This window comes from Accipiter gentilis, chromosome 8 (assembly GCF_929443795.1).
Source record: "Accipiter gentilis chromosome 8, bAccGen1.1, whole genome shotgun sequence".
Lineage (NCBI taxonomy): Eukaryota > Metazoa > Chordata > Aves > Accipitriformes > Accipitridae > Astur > Astur gentilis.
Genome location: NC_064887.1, coordinates 31,388,223 through 31,411,673, shown reverse-complemented (window position 1 = coordinate 31,411,673; position 23,451 = coordinate 31,388,223). Strand labels below are relative to the sequence as shown.

At 38.2% G+C, this 23,451-nt stretch overlaps 1 protein-coding gene across 1 annotated transcript in view; it reads left to right on the top strand.

Moving 5' to 3' along the window:
- HMCN1 (hemicentin 1) overlaps positions 1-23,451 on the top strand; it is a 203,760-nt gene that overhangs the window by 110,029 nt on the left and 70,280 nt on the right. The window contains exons 36-47 of the mRNA XM_049809134.1: positions 173-296; positions 1,597-1,698; positions 3,979-4,155; positions 6,666-6,817; positions 7,563-7,686; positions 12,303-12,478; positions 12,791-12,887; positions 14,937-15,059; positions 16,795-16,956; positions 17,710-17,991; positions 19,306-19,473; positions 23,150-23,263. Of these exons, the coding sequence (XP_049665091.1) occupies positions 173-296; positions 1,597-1,698; positions 3,979-4,155; positions 6,666-6,817; positions 7,563-7,686; positions 12,303-12,478; positions 12,791-12,887; positions 14,937-15,059; positions 16,795-16,956; positions 17,710-17,991; positions 19,306-19,473; positions 23,150-23,263 (1,801 nt within the window). The remainder of the gene's footprint in view (positions 1-172; positions 297-1,596; positions 1,699-3,978; positions 4,156-6,665; positions 6,818-7,562; positions 7,687-12,302; positions 12,479-12,790; positions 12,888-14,936; positions 15,060-16,794; positions 16,957-17,709; positions 17,992-19,305; positions 19,474-23,149; positions 23,264-23,451) is intronic.

Sequence of the window (23,451 nt, the reverse complement as noted above, 5' to 3'; positions counted from 1 at the left end):
AACACTGAAGTCTCTGAACTACCAAGACACCTTTTGCATGAATATTAGCCCCAGGTTAGAAGAAATATGAAACTGGCTGTATTCGGTGTAAGCGTCTGCTTTCCCATTACGCTTAGCGGCTCTGCCTGGGATTATTTTGTAAAGTGGTTCCCTGCTCTCTGTTTTGGTACAGCTGGAGTCTTCAGGCCGTATTCTGCAAGTTGTCAAGGCCCTGCTGGAAGATGCTGGCCAATACACTTGTGTGGCAACAAATGCTGCAGGAGAAGCCCAACAGCACGTTCGGCTTCATGTGCATGGTAATGTTTCTGCTTCTAGTTAGAAGCTAAACATGGCTGTTTTAAGGCAGCTTTTTCACATCTGTATTCCCTTCTCTTTTAAGCTCTGGCATTTTTGTTGTCTCTGCACATCCATCTCAGTTTTCTTTCTTTGTCCCACTCCATTAGTAAGAAGTCAGGGCAAAAGCTGTCATTCTTGGGATTTAGCCTTTATCGTGTGGTACTGAGGGCCACGAAAATGAATGCCTTTCCATTTAACTCTTCTGTTCAGAGGTACCCCAAGAAGCCAAACGCATTGCCACTAACCCACCACTCAGAAGGGTACTTTATGTTTCTGAATCAAGATACGATATTTGATCCAAGTCTTCTGGGGATAACGGCATTCCCTATGACCTTGCAATGGGGAAATTTTAGAGGAATGACTTTTCTGAGAAAGAAACATTCTCTAATGAGGGGATTTTTCAGACTCTTTAAAAAGAATTTTATTTCACATCTAAAAACAGTATGAAAGGAATCAGGGAAACCTGAGAAGCTGCTGTTTGCATGTGAATTTAATCAATGCTCTCGCCATGATTTATGTATATTTGCCTCAGAATTGGTCACGAGGTATTGTGCATTCTTGATGTGACCCAATCCTCAAAGGATACAGGAGGTGCAGGAATCGACTGTGGCAAAATGCTCATGATGATTATGATTATGTTGACTTTTATTGTCAGATGGAGTCAGTAACTGGAAAATGTTAAACTGAAATGGAGATTGCAGCATCTCCATGGGTGAGACTTAGAAAGAGAAACCACACTCATGTTATACTGTGATAATTGCATCATAGTTAATTTTAGTGTCAGTCCCATGCTCGTAAATATCTCTTTTGCTCTCAGTCTTCATGTTTTAAGTGTCATTATCTGGTGTTTCTGTCATGTTACAAATTCATAAACTTTAGTAAGTGCACTTGCTGTGTACAACATTCTGTTTAATTTTACCAGTTCAAGTGAGATGAGCTTGCCGCATTAGAAGAATTACTGTTCTGTGTTGCGCACCCATTTCCTGCAAGTCTGTTTTAAGTGCCGTTTTTTGTGAAAAAATAGAAAGTAATAAAAATAATGTTTTATTCCTCTTAACACTAATGAGGTTATATAATTAGAAAGTATTCCCGTTTTAAAGACGAACTTTCTTGAGAAATTCCTTGGTTATCCAGCAGTTAGTTGAAGCTTGTACAATTCATTGCCCAAAGTTTCTCAGAGGGCAGATTACTTTGTGATTGGATGTTCTGCTAGCTGGGTGGCTGGATTAATGAAAACCTGATGCCTTTGTCTTTTCCCAGAACCGCCCAGTCTGGAAGATACAGGGAAAATGTTAAATGAAACAGTGGTGGTGAATAATCCAATACATCTTGAATGCAGAGCATCTGGGAACCCTCTGCCAGGTATGCACGTGCACCTTTGGGAACATGAAGCAGATCTGATAAAAGGTTTTCACTTTTATGTGTCTTTTGATAATAATGGATTATCTGAATGTTAAGTTAGTTCTGTGGTTTTTGAACTAGCTAGAAACTATTAAACGCTATGTATAATGGGAAATCTCAATATATCAACTGACGTGGAGTAAATATTGAGGAATTTGGTAATCCCCACCATTTTTAATTAAATGAATGAAAAACAGAAGGATAATCTACTCCCTTGCCTGTATAACAATGTCCTGTCCATAGACAAGAATATTGTGAGACTTCTGCTAAATCAGCTTTAAACACATCCACTCTTTTCCCCTGTCAGGTCAATATTTTATAGTGTAAGACAGAGTTAAAACAATACCTTGTGTATTGAGTGTGCCTGTCAAATGTGACCATGTCTAGGACTTTAGATAAAGTCTATTGAAATTTATAGGAGGCTCTTTGGTCTGGGCCCTTTGCCTGTGAAAATGAGTAGATTTTCTGTGTGCGTACAGTGCTTTCTATGGCTTGCCCCAATGATAAATTATACTAATGAATTTGTAGGTTCTCTTTATATTCTAAGCTTTGAAAACTAGGCTGTGTATACCTGTTTGTGTTTTGTTTTTTCCTCACATTTTGTAGAATTATAAATTTTTTCTTTTTTTTCTTTTTTTTTTTTAAAGGCAAGTTTCCCATAGAAATCATAAACATCTACCCAAGCGAGAGCTGAATGAGTTTGATTCCTGTTTACACTAATGGATCTTTTGAATTATTTCTGAACTTAAAAAAAATCTAAAGCCATCTGGATTTTAGTTACTTCATTGCTGGGATTGTTTCAGTGCTAGGGTTTTTGGATTAGCTTTTTTTTTTTTTTCAGTTAATCTTTTTTTGTTGTTTTTATTGAGATGTGCAGATAAAAAATGATTGCCTTCTTTTTTCTAATGTGTGCTTTTTCTTCCCACCTTCTTCTGATAGGATATAAAAATAACATGTTAATACGAGAATAATTTTCTGTATTAATTATTTTCTGTATTAATTATTGTAAAGCAAAACTTGAAGAATAATGTATAATGAATATCTTATATCTAGTATAGCAATTTATTCTTGTGCTGATGATAGTCCCGTTTTCAGAAGAACGGTGTTACTAAATTTCAGATGATCATCCAGGTTTACCTTCTCTACCTTTTTAAATAATTAATTCTCAGCAAAGTATTATTTTCTAGAACAATTTATACGTGTATAAAACAAAATCTGAAATTATTGGGGGTATATGTAAAATTTTATAAAAACATAAGGATTTTATATCTGTTTCGCACTCTATTTTTCTCATCAAATTGTCAGTTATTTTAGAACATACAATCGAAATGATGGAGTTCATATAATTTATACACTAAACCAGTTTGGTCTCCTCTTCTATGTATGATGTGATGATATATACTACTGTCAAGATATGACATTAAAAAAAGTGATAGCACAACATCACAATGAAAAAGAAAGAAGCTTGCATGCACTCTTATTCATCAGTCAGGCCAAATTACTTTTTGAGTCTGTGTCTTTCACAGAAAACTTGTGTGCTACAGAAAATTATTCAGTGAGGAGCAGTTTCATCTTACTGAATAGTGAAGTGATGCCAGTAAAGCATTAGTTTCACGTTCTGCTGATGGAGGGTGCCATCTTTTGGCTGAGATGCAAAAAGCCCCTCAGATTTTGTTGATATAAAATTTTCTTTTGGAGTAATAGCAGTTTTTCTGGCCTTTATTTTCAGTTTTTCCATCTGCCAGTTGAACTTTGATTTCATAGCTTGCATCTTGATTCTGTAAACTTTCCCAGGTGGTTCAGTTTAATGTATCAATACTTTAGGTAAAAGGTGAAAAAATGATTCATATCATATTATTGCATATTTTTAAACAGCTGCTGTTGACCTTGGTATGAGATGAATAAATCCCCTTTGTATCCCCAAAATATACTTTGTGTGATAATTTTTTAACTTCAGAACATTTTTTCATGAATATATGGTGCACATGGATGGTAGTGTCAAGTTTGCTATTGAATTCTGTAAGCATAGTCAGTATTTTACACAAATGTTACAGATTTCCTAATTTTCTAGTTACTTTTTATTGTTATTAATAATGAGTAGTATTGATATTGGTTTTTAAGTTTTGGTGTTATGTTGGTGTTATCTGAAAACTTAGATGGAAAGTTGGAAGACTGTTCGGTCCCATTGTTCATAATGGGGATATTTTTGGCAACTTTTCCATCTTTCCTTTCATTATGCAGCTATCACGTGGTACAAAGACGATCGTCCACTTACCGGTGCTGCAAGTGCCACTTTTCTGAACAGAGGGCAGGTTCTGCAGATTGAGGGTGCTCAGATCTCTGACACTGGTGTTTACAAGTGTGTGGCTGTCAACACAGCGGGCACAGCTGAGTTATTTTACAGTCTTCAGGTTCTTGGTAAGTATTCTAAAACTTAGGAAAAACATGTGCATGCACTTTTCAAGTTTCAAGTCTGCTTAGCAGACTTACCATCGCTCATTATACCATCATACTGGAAGAAATACGGCAGGAGTCAGAGGGAAGAAAATTCACTCTTCTGTTTTTCAGTGACATTAGAATACATGTTTTGAATTAGGAAAATGTGGTAAGGGAAGTAAGAGAAGTAAATTCTAGGAAGAATGAGCAGAGACACCAGATTTGTGGAAGAGTTATTTATGTTACCACTTCAGCAATTTGGAAGATCTTGCAATTGCTTGGTTTTGCTGTAGATGACTTTAAAGCTCACAGTAGATAAAGAAAGGACACAGATCAAATGGTCTTTCATAATCCAAGAGTTTTAAAGAAAAATGTACTGTATCTAATAAGATGAAGTAGAAGTGTGGGTGTTTGCAGACATCAGATACCTGATCAAAAGCCAAACTGGAGCTTTTCCACTGATTTCAGTGGTTTTTGGATGGGGCTGTAATCCAAATTCTTATCTTTGATACATGCATATGCATGTAGCTGGTTTTCTGTGGGAGTCTTTCATGCAAAACTGTGGCCCAAATTTGGCACAGTGTCCCCAGCTGAGATGCATGCAGAGTATGTAGTTCCTATTAATGTTAATTAACAAATAATGAGTTGGGCAGTACATTTCCATCGAGTTAATGACCATCATGGGAAAAACTGATGGCTCAAGACATGGTCAAAGGCAATTAACCCCACCCAGTGATTAATTCCCAGGAAATATTTAGAGCCAAGGTCATTATTCTGGTTAACCGAAAAATGAAAAATAACTCCTAAGTATATGTGTGTCTTTTTATGGGTGGTGGGATTTCAGTGGATATGTCTGGAGTTTTCTAGGGACTAATACTTTCTGACTTAGACACATAAAATTGTTTCCCCTTCCAGAACAGAATATATGCACTTGCAGCCAGAACTAATTGCATCAAAGGAAGCTGAAACACCTATCCATGAACCTACTTAATTCAGCTTGTGTAGTTCCAGGCTTACAATGGAGTGCTTTTTTAATTTACCATGAACAAATTTATCATTCAGTTTACTTAGAGTTTATGAGTCTGAGAAGAGAAAAATTGAGTCCGTCCGTGTCCCCCCCCCCCCGTCGTCCCCCCAATAGTGGAAGCAAGAATGACTGCTTAATGGAGAACAGACCCTGAAGCGTCAAGCACAGAAAGTTATGCTGCGTTTACTGAAAGCCTGCTCTAGATTACTGTATGGTAGCTGACATTGTGAATGAGCACCTATGTTGGTTGATTACTGATCATATTCAACAGCTTCTGTTGTTAATAGTGTTGTGGATGCAGTAGCTATGGTAGAAACTATCAGATCATTTTTGCATTAAAAACAATGCTTGATACTGCATTAAATAAAACTAGGCAGGCCTACTGAAGGAAGCAGGTTGAATTCCAGTTGAGTATATTCATATGATTTCATTGTATTAAGTTTTTTCCACTTCTTTCTCACCACTGTAACTTTTCCAGGCATTTTGAGAACAATGGATGCTTTTGTAGTGAAATAGGGGAACTGTGTACATGTGTCTGTGGGGAAAAAACATTATAAAATCACGCTTGTTTTTTTCCTGCCATTTCTGCTATTACTGGAATTTATCTAAGAGTAGGTAGCCTGTTACAGGCCGTTAGAGGTTGCTGAATTTATTAATGAATCTTATTTTCACTACAGAATTTTATGCGCTTTTTTTTTTCCCCCTCACATAGGATATGTGTGAGTAGATCAACCATCCTCATCTCTTTCTAGGAGTGACTTACTGATACTGACTGTAAAGCTTTGTAAATAAATTATTAGTGGTAGGAGCAAATAAAATTTTTTCAATTCTCCTGATAAACAAAACATCTCCCTTTTTTAATACTTCTTATCTCCTTTTTTAACATAGCTCTACAAAATTTGCTAGACTGTATATCTATAGTAAGTGTTTTGAGATGTTCCAATATGATGTTTTTTATCATCAGACAGGCAGATGTTATACAGTCTAATCTGGTAAATGTTCACACATGCTCTGCAAGGCCAATTTATTGCTCTGTGTCTGTATTTGCTATATGCGGCTTATATGATAAACTTCTTCCTTTAAACCCACCACTCTTAATGCCTTTCACAAGGTCTAAATGGAGTATTATAAAAGTTTCAGGGAATATTTTCTGGTTTTATGTTATGGTTCTTGGGTTTCGCAGCTGTCCTCTGGGCTGTGGGTCCAGTCCTGCTTACCTTGCTCACAGCAGTTTCATTGAAATTATCTGATTGCTTATGCAAGAAAAGAGCAGGATTTGGCACAGAGCAAACAAATGACAAGAGTTCAGTAGGAGTGACATGACAAATCTTTCCAACAATGTAGTGCCTTGCAGAAAGAGAAATAATGTCCAAAAGTAAGCAGCCCGTTTCATTTCATTGTGATTAATACTCTTATGTAGCTGTTTCAGCTTTATTTTCTTTTTTTTTTTTTTTTTTTTTTTCAGTCCCACCGTCGATCTCTGGCAGCAGTGACATGGTGACAGTGGTGGTTAATAATCTAGTGCGACTGGAGTGTGAAGCAAGAGGCATCCCTGCACCTATTCTGACATGGCTAAAAGATGGTAGCCCGGTTTCCAGCTTTAGTGATGGACTCCAGGTACTGGGTTCAAATCCTGCTATCCGTGCTGTTTCCTGTTGTGGTAGGAGACTTCTAAGCCAGTGCAATTTAATGGAACAGAATAAGTTAGAGGATTTGGAATGGAAGTATAAGGCCTTTTGCTCAGGTTATTGGTGCGAGTTTAGCTCCCGTAATTACTGTGTGAAGTGGAAGATATAGATACGTTGAAATAAGGTGGTCCTTTCAATGGATTTCATACTGAGTAAGAGTTTGCAGCAACAAATGTTTCACTTACTGGCAAGAAGAGGACACTGGACCATATTCCTATGCTGAAGAGATCTGTAGAGCTTCAAGATCATGTAATACCTCATTACATAAAATAGTAATTCAGAAAAAAAGACCAACCACTGATGTAAGGATATATCTCAGAGTTAAAAGGAGAGGGCACGGTTGCTTTTTGAAAGCTAATTTTACGATCTGAAAGGAAAGAGAGGAAATTTGTGTACTATGGGGACAATTCTGGGCACAGACAAAAGGTGTGACAATGTTTGAAACTGATAAGAGGGAGAAATGTCCAAATCCTGCAGGCTTGCGAATGCTAGGAGTTCCCTACAGACTTGCATGAAGATAGACTACTAGCAACAGAGTGCAGGGAATAGTGTAGAGAACAGAGCGATGGTGGGAAGCAGTGGCAAAACAAGTACTTCATTCTGAAATGAAACCCAATAGTTCTCTCTGCTTGTGTTTTACATTGTATTCTGAATGTGTCGTGCTTGTATTGCAGGTTCTGTCTGGGGGCCGAGTCTTGGCATTGACTAGTGCTCAGATCAGTGACACAGGAAAATACACTTGTGTTGCAGTCAATGCTGCGGGTGAGAGCCAAAGAGATATTGATCTCAGAGTTTATGGTGAGATTTTCTGACAAATCTTTTTTTTTTTTTTTTGGTCACGAGAACTGTTCATGGAGCTTTAACTAAGCACACTGTGGCCCAAACCTTTAGCAACATTGAATAAAAATGATTCCAATCCATAATGGAAAGCAAAGTGATGAGGAGATGTGTGCATGTGTATTTGTAAGTAAAAATATACATATGCGCATATGTACACATGTATTAAAGTATGTAAGTATGTTCTTCTTTGTATCTCTGAAGAAATGTAGCTGCAACAGTGAATTTAAAAGTTTAATACATAAAGGGTCATTTATAAATGATAGGGGAAAAATATGTGTTTGTCTTTGTGTAAAAAAACATCTTTTCCCCATGGGATCTACATATTATTGGGGCCAGAGCTCAGTTGTCTTTACTGAACTAGACTGAGTCAATGTGAGTTTGCCGTACAGCTCTCCAGTTTCCATTCCATTTTCAAGCCTTGCTATGCCTGCCTAAATGGTGGTGACTTTTTTAGTTCTAATAGTGACACTGTATTGAGCTGTACAGAGCCCAACCAGTCAAATTTGTCTCTTTCAAGAAGCAGGAAATATATCTCTTTTGTACTTTGTCAGTTTTCCACATTATGTCAAGTTAATTCTGAAGTCTTTTTGATTGAGCTCATGTAAATTCATCCTTCCTTCTGATTTCTTGTAACTTGTATAAGCTTCATCCTGATTTTTTTGCAACTTGTATAAGATGCCTTTTCATATTGTGTTCTTAGAGATCATTGGTGATATGCAGATACCAAAGACCATAACATGCTGCCAGGAGGAATGCCAGGGAGTTTGACTGTAGCAAGATTTAATTTTCCTTGGGCATCTCGGTGGTTTTCTGTACCAGTGGAATGAGGATGAACAATGATCTGCCATTTGTTTTAGAAATCTTATGGTACCAGATATGGAGAGAGTGGTTTGGAATTGAAGAGCATTTGTATTTTTGCTTCTGCTTTCAGTAGGTCAGTAGAGAGAGAACTGTTTTGGCTCTGCCATTCTCTAGCTTTATGGCAATCCTAAGCAGAAGTCTGGAAAATCTTGCAAGAGAAGTTAGAAGTTCAGATGTTTTCTAAGGCGAATAGGGACAGCTGGCCCGGTTATTTGTTTTTTGAGTTTGGCTTTCAGAATTGACTTCCTTGTAAATGCAGTGTGGTTAGGATACTCGTGACTTGAGTCATGGCTACTTTTGCATCTGTAAGGGACAGTTCAGAAAGTCAGGACTCTGGCATGGCAAGCAAGCTCAAGGTTAACGTAAGCTGGAACGTTTTATGTCTGGAGCAAGGAATATCAAGGTCCCTTTTGGAATTTGGCATGTATGTATGTGTAACCACAAAAGTGGCATGGATATATTTATTGTTTCTCTTTTATTTTCTGGAACCTCTGTCCATTTTAGCTAGATGAAATTAAGAGTTAGTTAGAATTTGTGTATGTTTAAAATAACTATTGTATTAGAAGCTGGCCGGGGTTGAGCTCAGCTGCAGGGCCATGTTGAGTGAGGCTGTCACCAAAAAGTAATATTACTCTTAAGATTTGCCTCATATGGGTAATCTAATTGTTCTGGTTTCAGCTGGGATAGAGTTAACTGTCTTCCTAGTAGCTGGTACAGTGCTATGTTTTGAGTTCAGTATGCAAAGAATGTTGATAACACTGATGTTTTCAGTTGTTGCTCAGTAGTGTTTAGTGTAAAGTCAAGGATTTTCCAGCTTCTCATGCCCAGCCAGCGAGAAAGCTGGAGGGGCACAAGAAGTTGGCACAGGACACAGTCAGGGCACCTGACCCAAACTGGCCAATGGTGTATTCCATACCATGGGACGTCCCATCTAGTTTTAGGAACTGGGAAGTGGGGGCAGGGAATCGCCGCTCGGGGACTGGCGGGGTGTCGGTCGGCAGGTGGTGAGCAATTGCCCTGCGCATCATTTGTACATTCCAATCCTTTTATTATTGCTGTTGTCATTTTATTAGTGTTATCATTATCATTATTAGTTTCTTCTTTTCTGTTCTATTAAACCGTTCTTATCTCAACCCAGGAGTTTTACTTCTTTTTTCCCGATTTTCTCCCCCATCCCACTGGATGGGGGGGAGTGAGTGAGAGGCTGCGTGGTGCTTAGTTGCTGGCTGGGGTTAAACCACGACACTAATTAAGAAGTTAGAGGAGGAAGATAATTTGGAGTGCAGTTGGAGCTGAGATGGTTAGAAATGTGCGGTGCTCTGGGCTAGTCTAGGAGTTGGAACAATCTGGGTAACATGTAGTTACCATGGGCATAATTAGATTAATTTTAAACCCTGTTCCTTCAGAAAGAAATGCTTTAGTGTCTGTCTCTGTTTCATAAACAGTTTTCTTTTGAACACATTTCAATTAATTTAGCTGAGAGGAAAAGTAGTTGGTGGAAAAGTATTTGGAAATAAATTTGCCTTCTGCAGTAATGTATCAGCTTCCAATATTCAGTTCCACAACACTTGTAAAGTATCTGGGCCTTTGTGAATTCTACAAAGAAAGTAAGATAAACAGATTTTTTTTTTTCAGTTACTATATTTCTTATCCACAGAGACCAGACTTTTCCCTAAATTATTTCCAAACTGTGAAATCAGCTGCTCTGCTTAGTACTTCCTGTGCAAGAAAAACAAAGCTTTATTGTTAAAGTTATTTTTCAGGACATCTTGAGAATTGTATTTCTGGTTTACTGAGTATCACATTGGGATGTTTTATAATCTCATGTGTGCTAATTAATTTAGTATCATTTTGTTCAGAGTGAAGCCCAGAGTATTTCTCACAGACAGTCCCACTGCTTCCCTTCTTCTTTCCCCAGTATTTTGTGCAATCAGACATGCAGTTTCTGGAGTAATGGATTGCAAAACTAAAAAGCAAAGCTAATGTGACAATAAAGGTTCTTATATCTGGCCCTGGTTAACTTTTTTTGGGCAAACTGAACAGTCTTAGTACAGGACAGGCATAAAAATCGCACTGGATACTTGTAACCAGACAAAGTAATTCTTGCTGGGAGTGTTTTGATTTTGTAAATATTTTAATTGCAGATCTAATGTTGCATTAATGTCAAGAGTTTACAATGAACATGCTTTATGTTTTAAAATGACAGGAAAGGAAAGGGAATCCCTTTTAAGGATTTAAGAACCATGTATGCCATTAAGGGCATGAACAGCAACTCTCTTCAGGATCATGCTTGAGCAGCCCAGTAGAAGCACTTCTGCTCTCTGCAGTTTGCTGCAGTCACCTGTGTTAGTGATGCAAACGAAGGGACCTGACTTGCTGTGGTGTGCATGACAAGCACATCCAAGTTCTGTCTCACTGGCTCTGATCTCGGAGAGGGAACCTGTGGTATAGAGCTGGGGGTGAGCAGCAGCAGTGCAGGGCATGATAGCTTACACCACTCTTGCTGTTTTCCAAGTCAGCGTATGTCTGACACTGGAATACTTTGAAACTCTTAATGTGGCAATGTTCTGTCAACAACTCAAAGCTGCCTGAGGAGTCTCAGAAAATTTCCTCTGACTGATGGTACAGCATGCCATTACAAAGGACATGCAGGTCAACCATTAATACTGATGCAAAGCCATAGATGGCAAAAGTTTTTGGTCTGTAATCTTTTCAGTTGAGTGCATCTCGTCAGTCTAATACTTCCTCTGTGTTTTTTTTACTCCAGCCATGAACACTTTCCCCATGGAAAACTGCTGACTTGCTGTGTTCCAAGGTTTAGTTCTCAGTTGCCTTCTCAGTTACTTTGTTTTTCTGAGTATGGAAACAAAAATAATCTTAAAAATGGGGGAAAAAAATGTGTTTTCTTAAATCCTGATGCTGTTCAAGAACAGCTAATGAGCTTCAATTTAAATGTCCAGAAGCATTTTCTTTTTTCTTCTACACGGAGAACTTTCAATCCAAAAGCTGATTTTTCTACCCTATAATTTGGAAATAACAGTGTAATAATGAAGTTATCACTGAAACTGTAGTACAAATCTAAATATAGTGCTCAGTGCCAACAATTGCAATAATTAGCTAGCAGATACTACACAAAACAGATAGACAATAAAGTAATTGTAGATTATGACTTGATGGTTAAGTGATTAACCCATTCACTTGGCTGGAACCACGTAGGATCTCATTCTGTCTTCTGTATTTGGCCATCTCGACAAAATTCTTCTTAGAGTTGTCCTTAAAGCCAAGTATCCATCTTGGCACTGTCTGGAAAAGTTTAAGGCATTTTCAGCTTCTGGGTCTGATTATTATCTTGTGAACCTTTTCACTCATCAGCTCTTTTTCTTTTTAGCAGGAATGTACTTCTCCATTCTTTATACACTGGTGATTTTCCTTTCTAGCCATATTTCAAGTATTTTTTTGCTAGTCTTGGCTTATCTACATGGTTTCTCTGTAGCTGATATCTCACTAGCATAGATCCTGTGTAGAGGATATTCTGTTAAGTAATAAAAATTATTCCAGCGCTCTTTGTGCTATAAAAGAGACTTAAGTTGTGTGTCAGAAAAGTAGTAATTGCCGTTTTATTTTTGTTAAATGAAGACTGCTAACTCCACAGTGCGGTTCCTCTGGGAAGTCTGCAATGCCCAAAGGTCCTTTGTTTTGATTTGTTGCTGTAGTTCCACCAAACATCCTGGGAGAGGAACAAAATGTCTCGGTGCTCATCAGCCAGGCAGTGGAGCTGCTCTGCCAGAGCAATGCTATTCCCCCACCCATGCTGATGTGGCTCAAGGACGGACGACCCTTGCTGAAGAAGCCAGGTCTTAGCATCTCTGAAGATGGAAGTGTACTGAAGGTAAACTGGGCAGTCACGCTCTGGTGGCGATTGCTTTCTGGGGAGTTATACCCACCGTGACAGCACTAGATACCCTTTGAAGATTGGATAGCATTAGGCCCTCTGGTGCAATAGAGAGCAGTGGGTGAGGAGGGAGGGAGGTCATAGACAACCTGGATGTTTGCGTACAGATTTTGCAGGAGTAATACTGTGTTATTAATATTTAGAGAAACAGATGTAAAAATAAAAATTGAAATCTGAGCAACCTCTCCCTACAAGTTTCATGTATAACAATGTAAGAAGAAGAAATCCAGGTTTTCATTTTCTTCCTAGATTGAAGGAGCTCAAGTACAGGACACTGGCCGTTACACTTGTGAAGCGACAAATGTTGCTGGGAAAACTGAAAAGAACTATAATGTCAATATTTGGGGTAAGATTTATTAAGCTTATTCCAGGAATGGGAACGGAGCTCAGAGTGAAATCATGATGCGAGACACTAAAATCCTCAGTAGTTCATAAACACTTAATTGCTGAGGCTCAGGCAGGGAGATGTTATTTTTATTTGTTGTAGTTTAACAGTCTCAAGAAAGTGCACACGTTTTTCAAACTGCTTTGGTTCTAAATTAATACCAGCTACTTCGCAGGCCTTTGTCAGGCTGGATTTGCATGCATGATAGTAGTTTAGAGCTGTAACTAACTGGTTTGGTATCCATAGCTCCTATTTGTGCACTCTAATGCCATTTAAAGTAACCTACCAACTTTCCACTTTTTTAAATGCTGAAGCCTGGAAACTCAGATAGATAAAAGCTGGTTTACCTAGCTTTATTTACTCTGTAAAGTTATCAGCACTGAATCACAAAAATAGCTTTAGTAAAATTTTTCTATGGCTAGATGATGAGTGTGGCTTAGGACATTTATTTTAATATTTGATTTTGAGTGTTTTTGCTGCACCATCATTTTCTTACTATATGCAAATTGAAATGTGCCTTTTTTTGCTATTAGAAATTAATTTCTTGCTTTGAAATCACAAGACTGGAATTATCCAACAGGGTTTGTAATGATAAAACTACAATTTTTAATATAGAATTCTGTCATTATTTATTAAAAAGAAACATTCCTGATGTTTAAATTAGAGGTGGATATTGTAGTACCATGCAAGACCGTGCAATTTTCCCGTATACCCATTCACTGTGCATGTCATCGTTAGCTCTCATCTCTCCCTTCCCAGATTTGTAAGATCTGCAGTGTTGCAGACGACCTTTGCTGCTGGAGGGATATTGGATTTGTTCTTTTGCGCAGTAAGACCGTTTCAGTAGGATTTTGAGAGGAGGGATAATTCTTTGCTAGTTAGCAGCTTTGATGGAATAAGCTTAGTAGAAACCAAAAGTTGCCTCTGAAAGTCATCTGTGGATAACAGTTTAGAATTATAGTCTTTGTTTACACCGAAGGACCAAGAGGCATGCTTGCCATATTTTTAAGTTTTAAATCCAGGAAATGGATTTAAAATCTGAGGATTGGTGAGATCCTGAGAGCTAACTCTGGTTCCAGGAACCAGGCCATGTGTTAAATGGAAGATGTACTTCCTTAGAGAATGGCACAAACTTTTTGACAAGAAACAGGACAAATAAAAGGTTGAAGCCCTTTGCAGTCAGTTGTTTTGAAACCCATACATCTGGTTGCTGCTAAACAAGAGTTTGAATTGTCAGAAGGAGAAGCCATCTACTGTCCTTTGCATAAAAAAAGTGCTGGATAAGTTACTAGTGAGATTTTATTTGCCAGTTTCAGCCTACATTGTCTTCTGATTTTTTTTGGTCTCTTTTCAAGTGTTACCTATGCTATTTTCATCAGAAGAAAATGGTTCTTCCATTTCAAGAAGGCAATTATCCCTTTTGTAGTGATTGAACCAAAGTTCTTTAAGACTTTGACAATCAGACTGAAAACAGTGGTCCCTTTTGTCTGCAACTGATTTACAGTCACAGAGTTGTAGAGCAAACTGGCACTCTGCTACAGTAGGGCAATTGAAGGGATGGGGTCCTTAGCGTTGAATGTGGCAGCCGCTGTGTTGATGCAGGAAAAATTCAAACGAAAAACTTAGGCTGACTTTTAAAAGTCACTTTCCACCTAATGATGATATCTGTAGGTTTATTAGCTAAGGCCATGAATGAGGCAGGCTCTTAGAGTTTGAGGCAGTTTACATCATTCACAGAAACGGCTTTGTTCTGTGAAGTCCATTCAAAAGTCAGCCAGAAATAGAGCCTATGCATGCATTAGACCTCAGAGTCTGGAAGGACAGATGCAGTCATTCGCAAGTATATTATTCCCTACCCAGGGTCTGGTTTATGTTGTCAGCAAGAGAATACAGTCCTTGTAATTGCTTCAGAGTATAACAGGACAAATTTGTATGAGGGTCATTTGGGTCTTGCTGTTGGCCGATAATGTTGTGTTTCAAATGCTGCAATTATTTGGCATTTCTTTTCAGTGTCACCAAGTATTTATGGCTCAGATGACATCTCTCAACTGACAGTAACTGAAGGGAGCTTGATAAGCCTGATATGTGAGTCTAGTGGCATCCCACCACCCAGTCTTACCTGGAAAAAGAATGGTGGGTAACTGCCCATTGTCCGTTTTATAAAGCAAATGTGATAATTCTGACCTGCCAGTTTTTCTTTTTTCCTGTGGGCATTTTAGATGGTGTATTCTGAGGAGTTCAAGCGTTCAGATATCTAAACAGTCCTGATATTGAGTAAAATGAACTACAGTAGTAGATTATCCCCTTTTCTCTAACTCACCTCTGCTTGTATTAGGTGTCGTTAATCCTAAAGGTGTGCAACAGAAGCACAGTGCAGAGATTCTTGAGCTGACTTAAAAATGGACTGTGAAGCACTTAACTCCTCTCAATATGCTTATTTACCGTGGTGCAGCAAGGCAGCATCAAGATGTATTTGTGGATCCCAGCCGGCAGGGCTGTGAGTCACTGAAGTCCTGTGGTGTGGAGTCAAGGGTCTCTCCCCTGTGATCCACTGCATAACATAGACATATTCTCTGAATTATTTTTAAATTTGCAGCCATGGCATACTACCAAGTGATGAAAACGCATCTAGTTGTCATAATTGCTTTTGCGATTTACTGAACTTTTCTCTCATCCCATCTTAATATTTGAGTAGGCTGTGCAACCTTTTTGCTTTAGGTGTTAAAGTAACATTGACAAACATCTTCTTATGAATCAGTAGACAAAAGCAGGTATTTTTAGCACCTTCTTTTAAGCATGGACACTGTTGGAGAGGGAATATTAGACAAAATAAGATGTTGAACTCTTCTAGTGTGGTAATTAATCAATCTTACCTATTCATCTGTCTTTTTCTAACAGCACAATTCAGTGTGGTATGTGCCTACCTTAATTTTGGGTTGTGGAAAGAGCAGATTTTAATTAAAAAACACTTTTTCTAATGCATAAAATTGTCAAAGAAAATGAAGTTTATCAAGTTCTTTTTAAACCCTGTCTCTTGGAAGCCAAAAGGCATTATGACATGTTCTAATAATGTACTGCAAGGCTAAGGTGTGTACACTTAAATGGCCGAAAGGAAACTTAAACCTGTTGGAAAGTCTAGAAAGGCAGTTAGAAAGTAGTATAGTTTTGAATGTTACGCAAGAGTCAGATTTTTCATCATGTTTGATATTTGGTGCACTTGTTCATAGAGCAGGTTTTAAATGCACAAGTGGGAAATGAAAATTCAGCTTGTAAGAATTATCAGTGGCAGGTGTATTCCTTTTGTCACAAAGTCTCCCTGCGGTTTTTAGAGATAAAGATAGCTGCCTAACCTGAGGTCTCCAAGACTGAAAATTCTGCTCAGAGAGTGCAATATTATTTTGCTGTCATGCTTCTGCTGAGGATTTCCTGGGCAGAAGTCTATGCATGTGCTGTGTGACAGAAAACACACAGATGGCCTGGCTGTGAAAACTAAATTATATGTTTCCAAGCACTGGCTGTGCTGGGTGAGATAATTATATACTGGACAATGAGTCAGATTTTACTGAAAGTGTTGAATTTGCTGCTCAGTGGAAGTATCCAAAACTTTCTGGATGGATGTGAGTGTGGTGAGAGTTGCTGTGTTTTAGCTCAGGTTGCTGTGTGTCATGAAGTCAGCAATTAATATGGGAAGTCTTCAGAAACTGCTTGTGTGAAGTTTCTGATGTCTGTGAAAAACTCTAATAGAGCAGTTCTGAAATGGACAATTGTGGCGTGCAGTAATTTTTAAATGAGCCAGTCAACTTTACACCGTGTGAACAAGCTCATTACCATTTTTGGTGTTTTTTATCTGAAAGAATGTCTCTTTCAGGCTCTCCACTGGTGGCTGACCTTTCAGGAAGGGTGCGGATATTGTCTGGAGGCAGACAGCTACAAATTTCAATTGCTGAAAAGTCTGATGCTGCATCCTATACTTGTATTGCTACAAATGTAGCTGGAAGTGCAAAGAAAGAATACAGTTTGCAAGTATACAGTAAGTTACCATGAAAAATTCTGTTCATAGTTTACCAGTTCTGCAATAGTTACATTATGAAAGTGTTATCAGTACAGTGATGTTAAGCTGCAAGATTTTCAGAGAGTAATGTCTAGCTACAGGACAATTTAAGGGTACTCTGAGGAGAATGTTAAGTAATTAAAATTTTGGCAATCTGGACTTGGAGCTTGACCAAGACATTGCATATACCTGTTGAAAGTTCATTTGACGACAGATGATTACAAGGATGTAACCCCTTTAGGTAGTGTAATGTTTCTTGTTGCCAAACTGTAGCAGTGATGACAATTAATTGAACTTAGATTTCCCTTAGATTTTACTGCTGCTTCTGTGTTTTGGTCAGGAATAAAAGGAGGTATTTTTAAACAATCCCATGAAAGAGAAAATCTTCAAAAAGCTGCATGGATTGACAGCATTTGGGGCAATCTTTTTTAATTTAATTTTTTCTCCTGTTTGCATCTGTAAAATTGCCTGTAAGCTACATTTTAAAAAACATTTTTACTTTATAGGGTGAGGTGAGGGGAGAGGAGGTGACTCGTTTTGCCTCGGTCCCATGGAAAATGCTAAGAATTGCACAGTGCTCCTAACTGATTTGCCAGCAGTAACCTGCAGCAACTGGTCTTTATTAAAATGCTGATCTGGCAAACTTGATTGTTGTTCTGTTCAGAAACAGGTGAAGATCCTGAAATGTAGCTTCCAGTTGACTTCCACACTGTGTTTCTTTTTCTTTCATAGTTCAACCAACTATATTAAATAGTGGTAGCCACCCATCAGAAGTTGTCATCACCCAAGGAAATGAAATTTCCTTGGAGTGCAAGGTACAGGGCATTCCAGAACCAGCAATAACATGGATGAAGGATGGCCATCCACTGGTCAGTGGAGGAAACATAGTGATACTTCATGATGGTCGCTTTCTTCAACTGAAAAATGCCCAGGTGTCAGACACTGGCCGCTATGTCTGTGTTGCTGCCAATGTGGCAGGGCTATCTGACAGAAAATACGATTTAAATGTTCATGGTAAGTACGTGCAAAATGGGGCAGGCATAACAGAAACAAATTAGACCTTTAAATTCACCCAAGGACATCCAAGAAATAGTTGTGTACCTAAATGCACCACCTATATCTGTTGCAAGCTTTACATGTGATGCAGTTTCAATTGCAGGTCAGTGATGCAGTTTCAATTGCAGTGTTACAAAAATCCAAATCCAGTTTTATAAGTTCTGAATATTTTGAAGTCTTACCTCTCTCCCTGTTAATATGAATCCACCCCTAGTTGCTGCATCTCCCATGAGAAGAAAACCAAGATATGGTATAATTTTATATGATACTGGAGTGAGTGTCATGGTATGAAGTATTCTATTGTGGGAGATAGAAATCAAGGTTAAACCAAGAACTCCCTGTTAGTAGCAGCTACCAGAGGACTGTTACTGGAGGGTAGCGAGTATCTCAAGTATCTAATTATCAGGTTCTCTCATTTTGCACAATCAGAAGAATTTAAAGATGGTATGTCCAAATATAAATCATCTCCATAATTTGACTTGATGGCATTGATCAGAACATCACAGTATCTTACAGCCACTGTAATGCTTTTGCTTTTGACTTTTTAGGCTTTGTCAAACACTGAATATTCATGTTTTACTGTGAAAGTAAACACAGGAATTCTTATTATTGAAAATGAGATACAAAAATTGTTTACCAGTTTTCTTTTTTTATTTGGAATATTTGCTGTACTCTATTATCAAACTTCTGGGCAGTAGAGAGAAACTTCAAACGTCCTCAAGCTACTCAGAGTGCTGAAGGATGTTGGTCATCAATTCTTGACCCCAGGCTTTATGTTCTAAAGTATGAACTGTAGAACTGCAGAACTGCAGAACTCCAGTTCCACTGCTTCCAAAGTGGAAATATTCTTAGTTCTAGCAAAGAAAAGCTAAAAATAAATTTGTGGTAGTTATTTTAATAGGGGGTTGTTCTTTCCATTAGAAAAAGCATGTAATTCTGTCAGTGTTATAATTTTCCCTAGTGTTTCATTAGATACAGGAAATTATAATTAGCATAGAATGGACAGAACTACTATAAATTTATTCACTATAGAACTTAAGCCATAAAATAAAGGTGATAGAACTGATAGAATTTAATTTTAATATTTCCGTGCCATTACACAGTAAGAAATTGTCATTAACATGTAGTATTAAATGTCTCAGTTTCATAGCTCTTCACTTGCCAAACTTATTTTAGCTTCAGTGAATTATTATTTGGATAACCGAATGTTTTGAGAGCAAAATTAATATTTATTTGTTCTGAAGCATGGCATTTCTTTACTCTGTTCTGTAGTTCCCCCAAGTATTGCTGGTTCCCTGCAGATGCCTGAAAACATCAGCATTGTGGAGAAGAATCCCATTTCTCTGGTTTGTGAAGCTTCAGGAATTCCCTTGCCATCAATAACATGGCTCAAGAACGGATGGCCTGTCACTTTGAACAACTCAGTGAGAATCCTCTCAGGTACAAAAGCTGTAGTTATTTAAAAACAAACAAACAAACAAAACCCCCAAAAAACCCAAACCAAAAAAACAGGGAAGAGGGTGAAGGGCCCTCTGCATCTACAGTGCAGGTATGTCACATGAAAGAAGGTTTGGTTTAATAAGCTGTAAAGACAGGGAGAGAAGAGAAACTGTTGTTCAATGCCAAGCTTTTCAGTAAATGGGGTCACATTGGCTGGAGTGTCTGGTGAATTGCTAATGTAAACTTTTAAAGTTGTTACCAATCTTTATGTGTTTGGGCCAAAGGTGTGGTAACTGTTCGGTCTGTGACATGGAATAAGCCATAATTCTGGCTGTTAGTGTATGTTAGTCCAATGCTTATTTCCAGAACTGTGTCAGATGGTAACATCTTGCTTTGTCAGGACCAATACATATACTCCATTAGCTCTCTCATTTGGTTAGTTTTCTCTACATCTTCCTCTTCACAGTTATTTTACCTTTTAAAGAGGAAAAATCTTTAGGAGAGAATGAATACAAATGACAATAAGCAAAACATATCTTTCATTTCTGTGGGTCTGTATATAAAAACAAAGGGAAACCTGTTCATGAGTGTCGGAAATTAATGCATGTAAATACCTCCCTGGCCTTGGAGCTAACTGAATCTGATCTAATGTCATCTAATAAAAGCTGGAATTAGGTCATCAGTCAAAGATAGCACAGAACACTGTATTAACAAGAAGACTTGTCCAAGGGATCTGGAGAAACTTATGATAGGCAAGTGGAGAAACAGATGCAATTTGTCAGGGATCTCAATTTTCAAGCTGGAATAACCTACAAAGAACTAGTTCAGATGCCTTTTTATGTAGTAATTGACAGAGGTGTCCAAAATAGGAGGGGCTCGGTACCTGTTCCTGTAAACCACCTTCCTACAATACCACAGGGAAGTGAGAGTACTTGAATGGCAGCTGCAGTGATGTTAAAGCTTTGTGTTTACAATAGGAAATCGAGTTAGCTGCCTTTGAGGTTACAAATGGAAAAGTGTACCAAGTGGGCAATATATTTTGTGTTGATTTCATGTGTTTGGGGATCAGCTTTGTGGAATGCATAGAAGTAATTAAGTATCTGGTTACAAGTGAGATGTATAAACGACAACCAAGATGTTTCTTTGATCTTGGGCTTGCCACACACGGCTAGAAATCTCATTAAAATAAGCTTTGATGAAGTTTCTTATACTCTGACATAGCCACCATGCAAAGCATGGACACAAGAAAGGTATCAGACAGGTAAAGGAACTGGAAGGTGTTTAGAAGCTCAGCTAAGACTGGATTTGAAACTGAATTTTTTCAGGATTTTTTTCATCAGTGTAGCTTTTAACATTACAGGTAGTCCTGTCGTCTGCTTTCCCATTCTTACATATGGTGCATGGAAAAAGGAGTGGGTGTCTGATTATTATCCGGTATAAATCTGACTATCTGAGTTGGTATGTGTTCCTTTTTGTGCAAAGTTGCCATCACCAAAAATAATGTCTTCTGGGCTTGCTTCTTTGTGTTCTGTATGTTGATTTCTACACCCACACTAATATCACCATCTGTATTGCAGAGTCAGGAAGGGTGAGAGACAAAAAGATGTTTGTTTTCTCCGAATGTTAGCTGCAGTGGGAGTGGGGAAACAGGCCAGAACTCAGCACTTTGTTTTCCAGTAAACTTTGTGCTTCTGCACAGTTCTTCAGAAAACTGCATGTTATGGTAGTGAACTGTAACAACATGGCATTTAGGAATTTATTTGTGCTTGTACAGCTGTAAAAAAAAAAAAACAAACCCAAAACAACAACAACCACCAGAAAATCCCCGTCTTCGACTAATTTAGGAGGTAAAATACTTTGCCAAAGCAAGATTTCGGTTCTGTTGATTGAAAACATGCTTGGCATTGCAGATGATTTAAATGTGTGGACACACACTGCTGGCAAGTTCTAATTTGTTAATATAGATACTATGCTGATGTTTCCTTTTGATGATGCTTCCTACGTATCCTTTAAAAAAAAAAAAAGGGGGGGGTGTGGAAAATTCCACCATACTACACCTGCTTTCCTTGCAGACCATGCATTAAGCTGCATACTATCTTAGGAAGGAAAAAAGCTTTTATTAAGTTTTAGCTATATCTAGAAAATCATATCCTGCCTCAGCACTGGAGCCCGGGGTGTGCTATGGTATGTGATACCAGAGAAGGTTACAGTCTCCTGCAGGCAGATATCTGCTTCATTTTGCTTCTTACGTGGCTTTGTTCAGGGTGTGGATGGGAGAAGGGATCAGGGTGACATGAGGCTGCAAGAAGTGAGCCTTCCTCAGTCTCACAGTACTCCCTCCAGCAGGTAGAATTCCTTGGGCAGAGGCATATCCATTAACCAGGTCAGCAGTTTCTTCCTTCAAAGCATGTGAGCGGGAGCATGCATTTCTGGGATATATCCCGATAATGAGACCCTGTGGATATCCGCAGACAGGAGATACACAGTTCAGAAGTGATGTACTATGTGGTAATGATTGCTAATGTGAGAGCTGCTAATGAGAAACTGGAAAAAGCTGAGGGACGGCCACCACTTTTGTTTTCACACTTAAATGCTCATTGATGTTTGTTTTGTTGTTCCTCTCCAAAACAGGAAGCAAAGAGAAGTTACTCTGCTATGGCAAAGTGGGGATATTCTTGGTCCTTTGGTCAAACGTACTTGCACATCTTCTTCCTTTTAAACTAGTATGCCTGTGCAAATGTGTTCTGACAGCTGCTCTGCTACAGTGTTAAGAGAAATCTGTTATTTTAAAACATTACATGTAAACCAGTACTGTTGTGCCATCAATAACAATAACAGGTGACAATTAATACAAACACTAGAAGAAAGGAGTGGAATTTTATTCCTTGTCTGTAAAATGTGAAAATACCTTTAAGGACTGTTTGTATGTTTATAAAAATAAACTTATTTTTATGTGTACACACCCCCCTACTCTGACGAGGCTTTATTTTTCCTGTATAGTCATCTAGATTCTCAGTATAGCAAAGTACTCGTGGACAAAAATCCTGCTGAGACACTGCATTCTGTCAAAATTTCCTGCATAGAAGTACGTGCACAAATACTGCATATTGCAAATGCAGTGTTCCTGCCACATGCAAGGTGCCTGTGCTGATCAATGAATTATGTATGCACTGTACCCCTGCACATAGTTTGAGTGACCTGTGTATAGCAGGTTTGATTTCTCTGCACAAACTCTACAGTTGCATCTTGAAGTTTTCAGGGATTGTTCTGATTGGTCTTTGACTTCTTCCAGAAATTCTCAGAAAATGGCTGAATGCCTCAAAGTTCACTTAAATGTAATTTCTGGAGCAAAAAGAAGAGATATGTCTGGGTAGTTTAGAAGTTACTGACTAGAAAGAATAGTATGATCAATATTAAGCAAAGATCTAAAAGCACTGAGGAGCTGAGGGCCTGAGCAGACATACGAATGATTGCAGTAGGAGTAAGGTCAGTCACTTTCTCTTACTGTTTGTTCAATAAAACAAAGCACCTTAAAAAATAGACTCTGTTAAAAAAATCCTCAGCTGTAAATTTAACCACAACATAAAAAAAAATTAAGGGTTAGCACAGACAATTTAGGAGCATGTTGGTTGAAACAGGACTTTAATGGTGGTACGTTTTTTGGCTTTCTCCTCAGGAGGCAGGACGCTCCGTTTGACACACACGAGTGTATCAGATGAAGGTCAATATACTTGTGTAGTAACCAATGCTGCAGGAGAGGTGAGGAAGGATTTTAACCTTTCTATTCTAGGTAAGTGTGTGATAATTTTTATTACAGTAGAAGATAAAGGGGTCTACTGTATACTTTGCTGGTATTTCAAAAATTATTATGCCAAAACATATGTCCTTAGGGGGAAAAAAGTGAATTCGATAACATGGTCAGAAAATCAGGTTTTAAAGAGAATTTACTTCTACATTTGAATTTGCTTTTCATTTAGT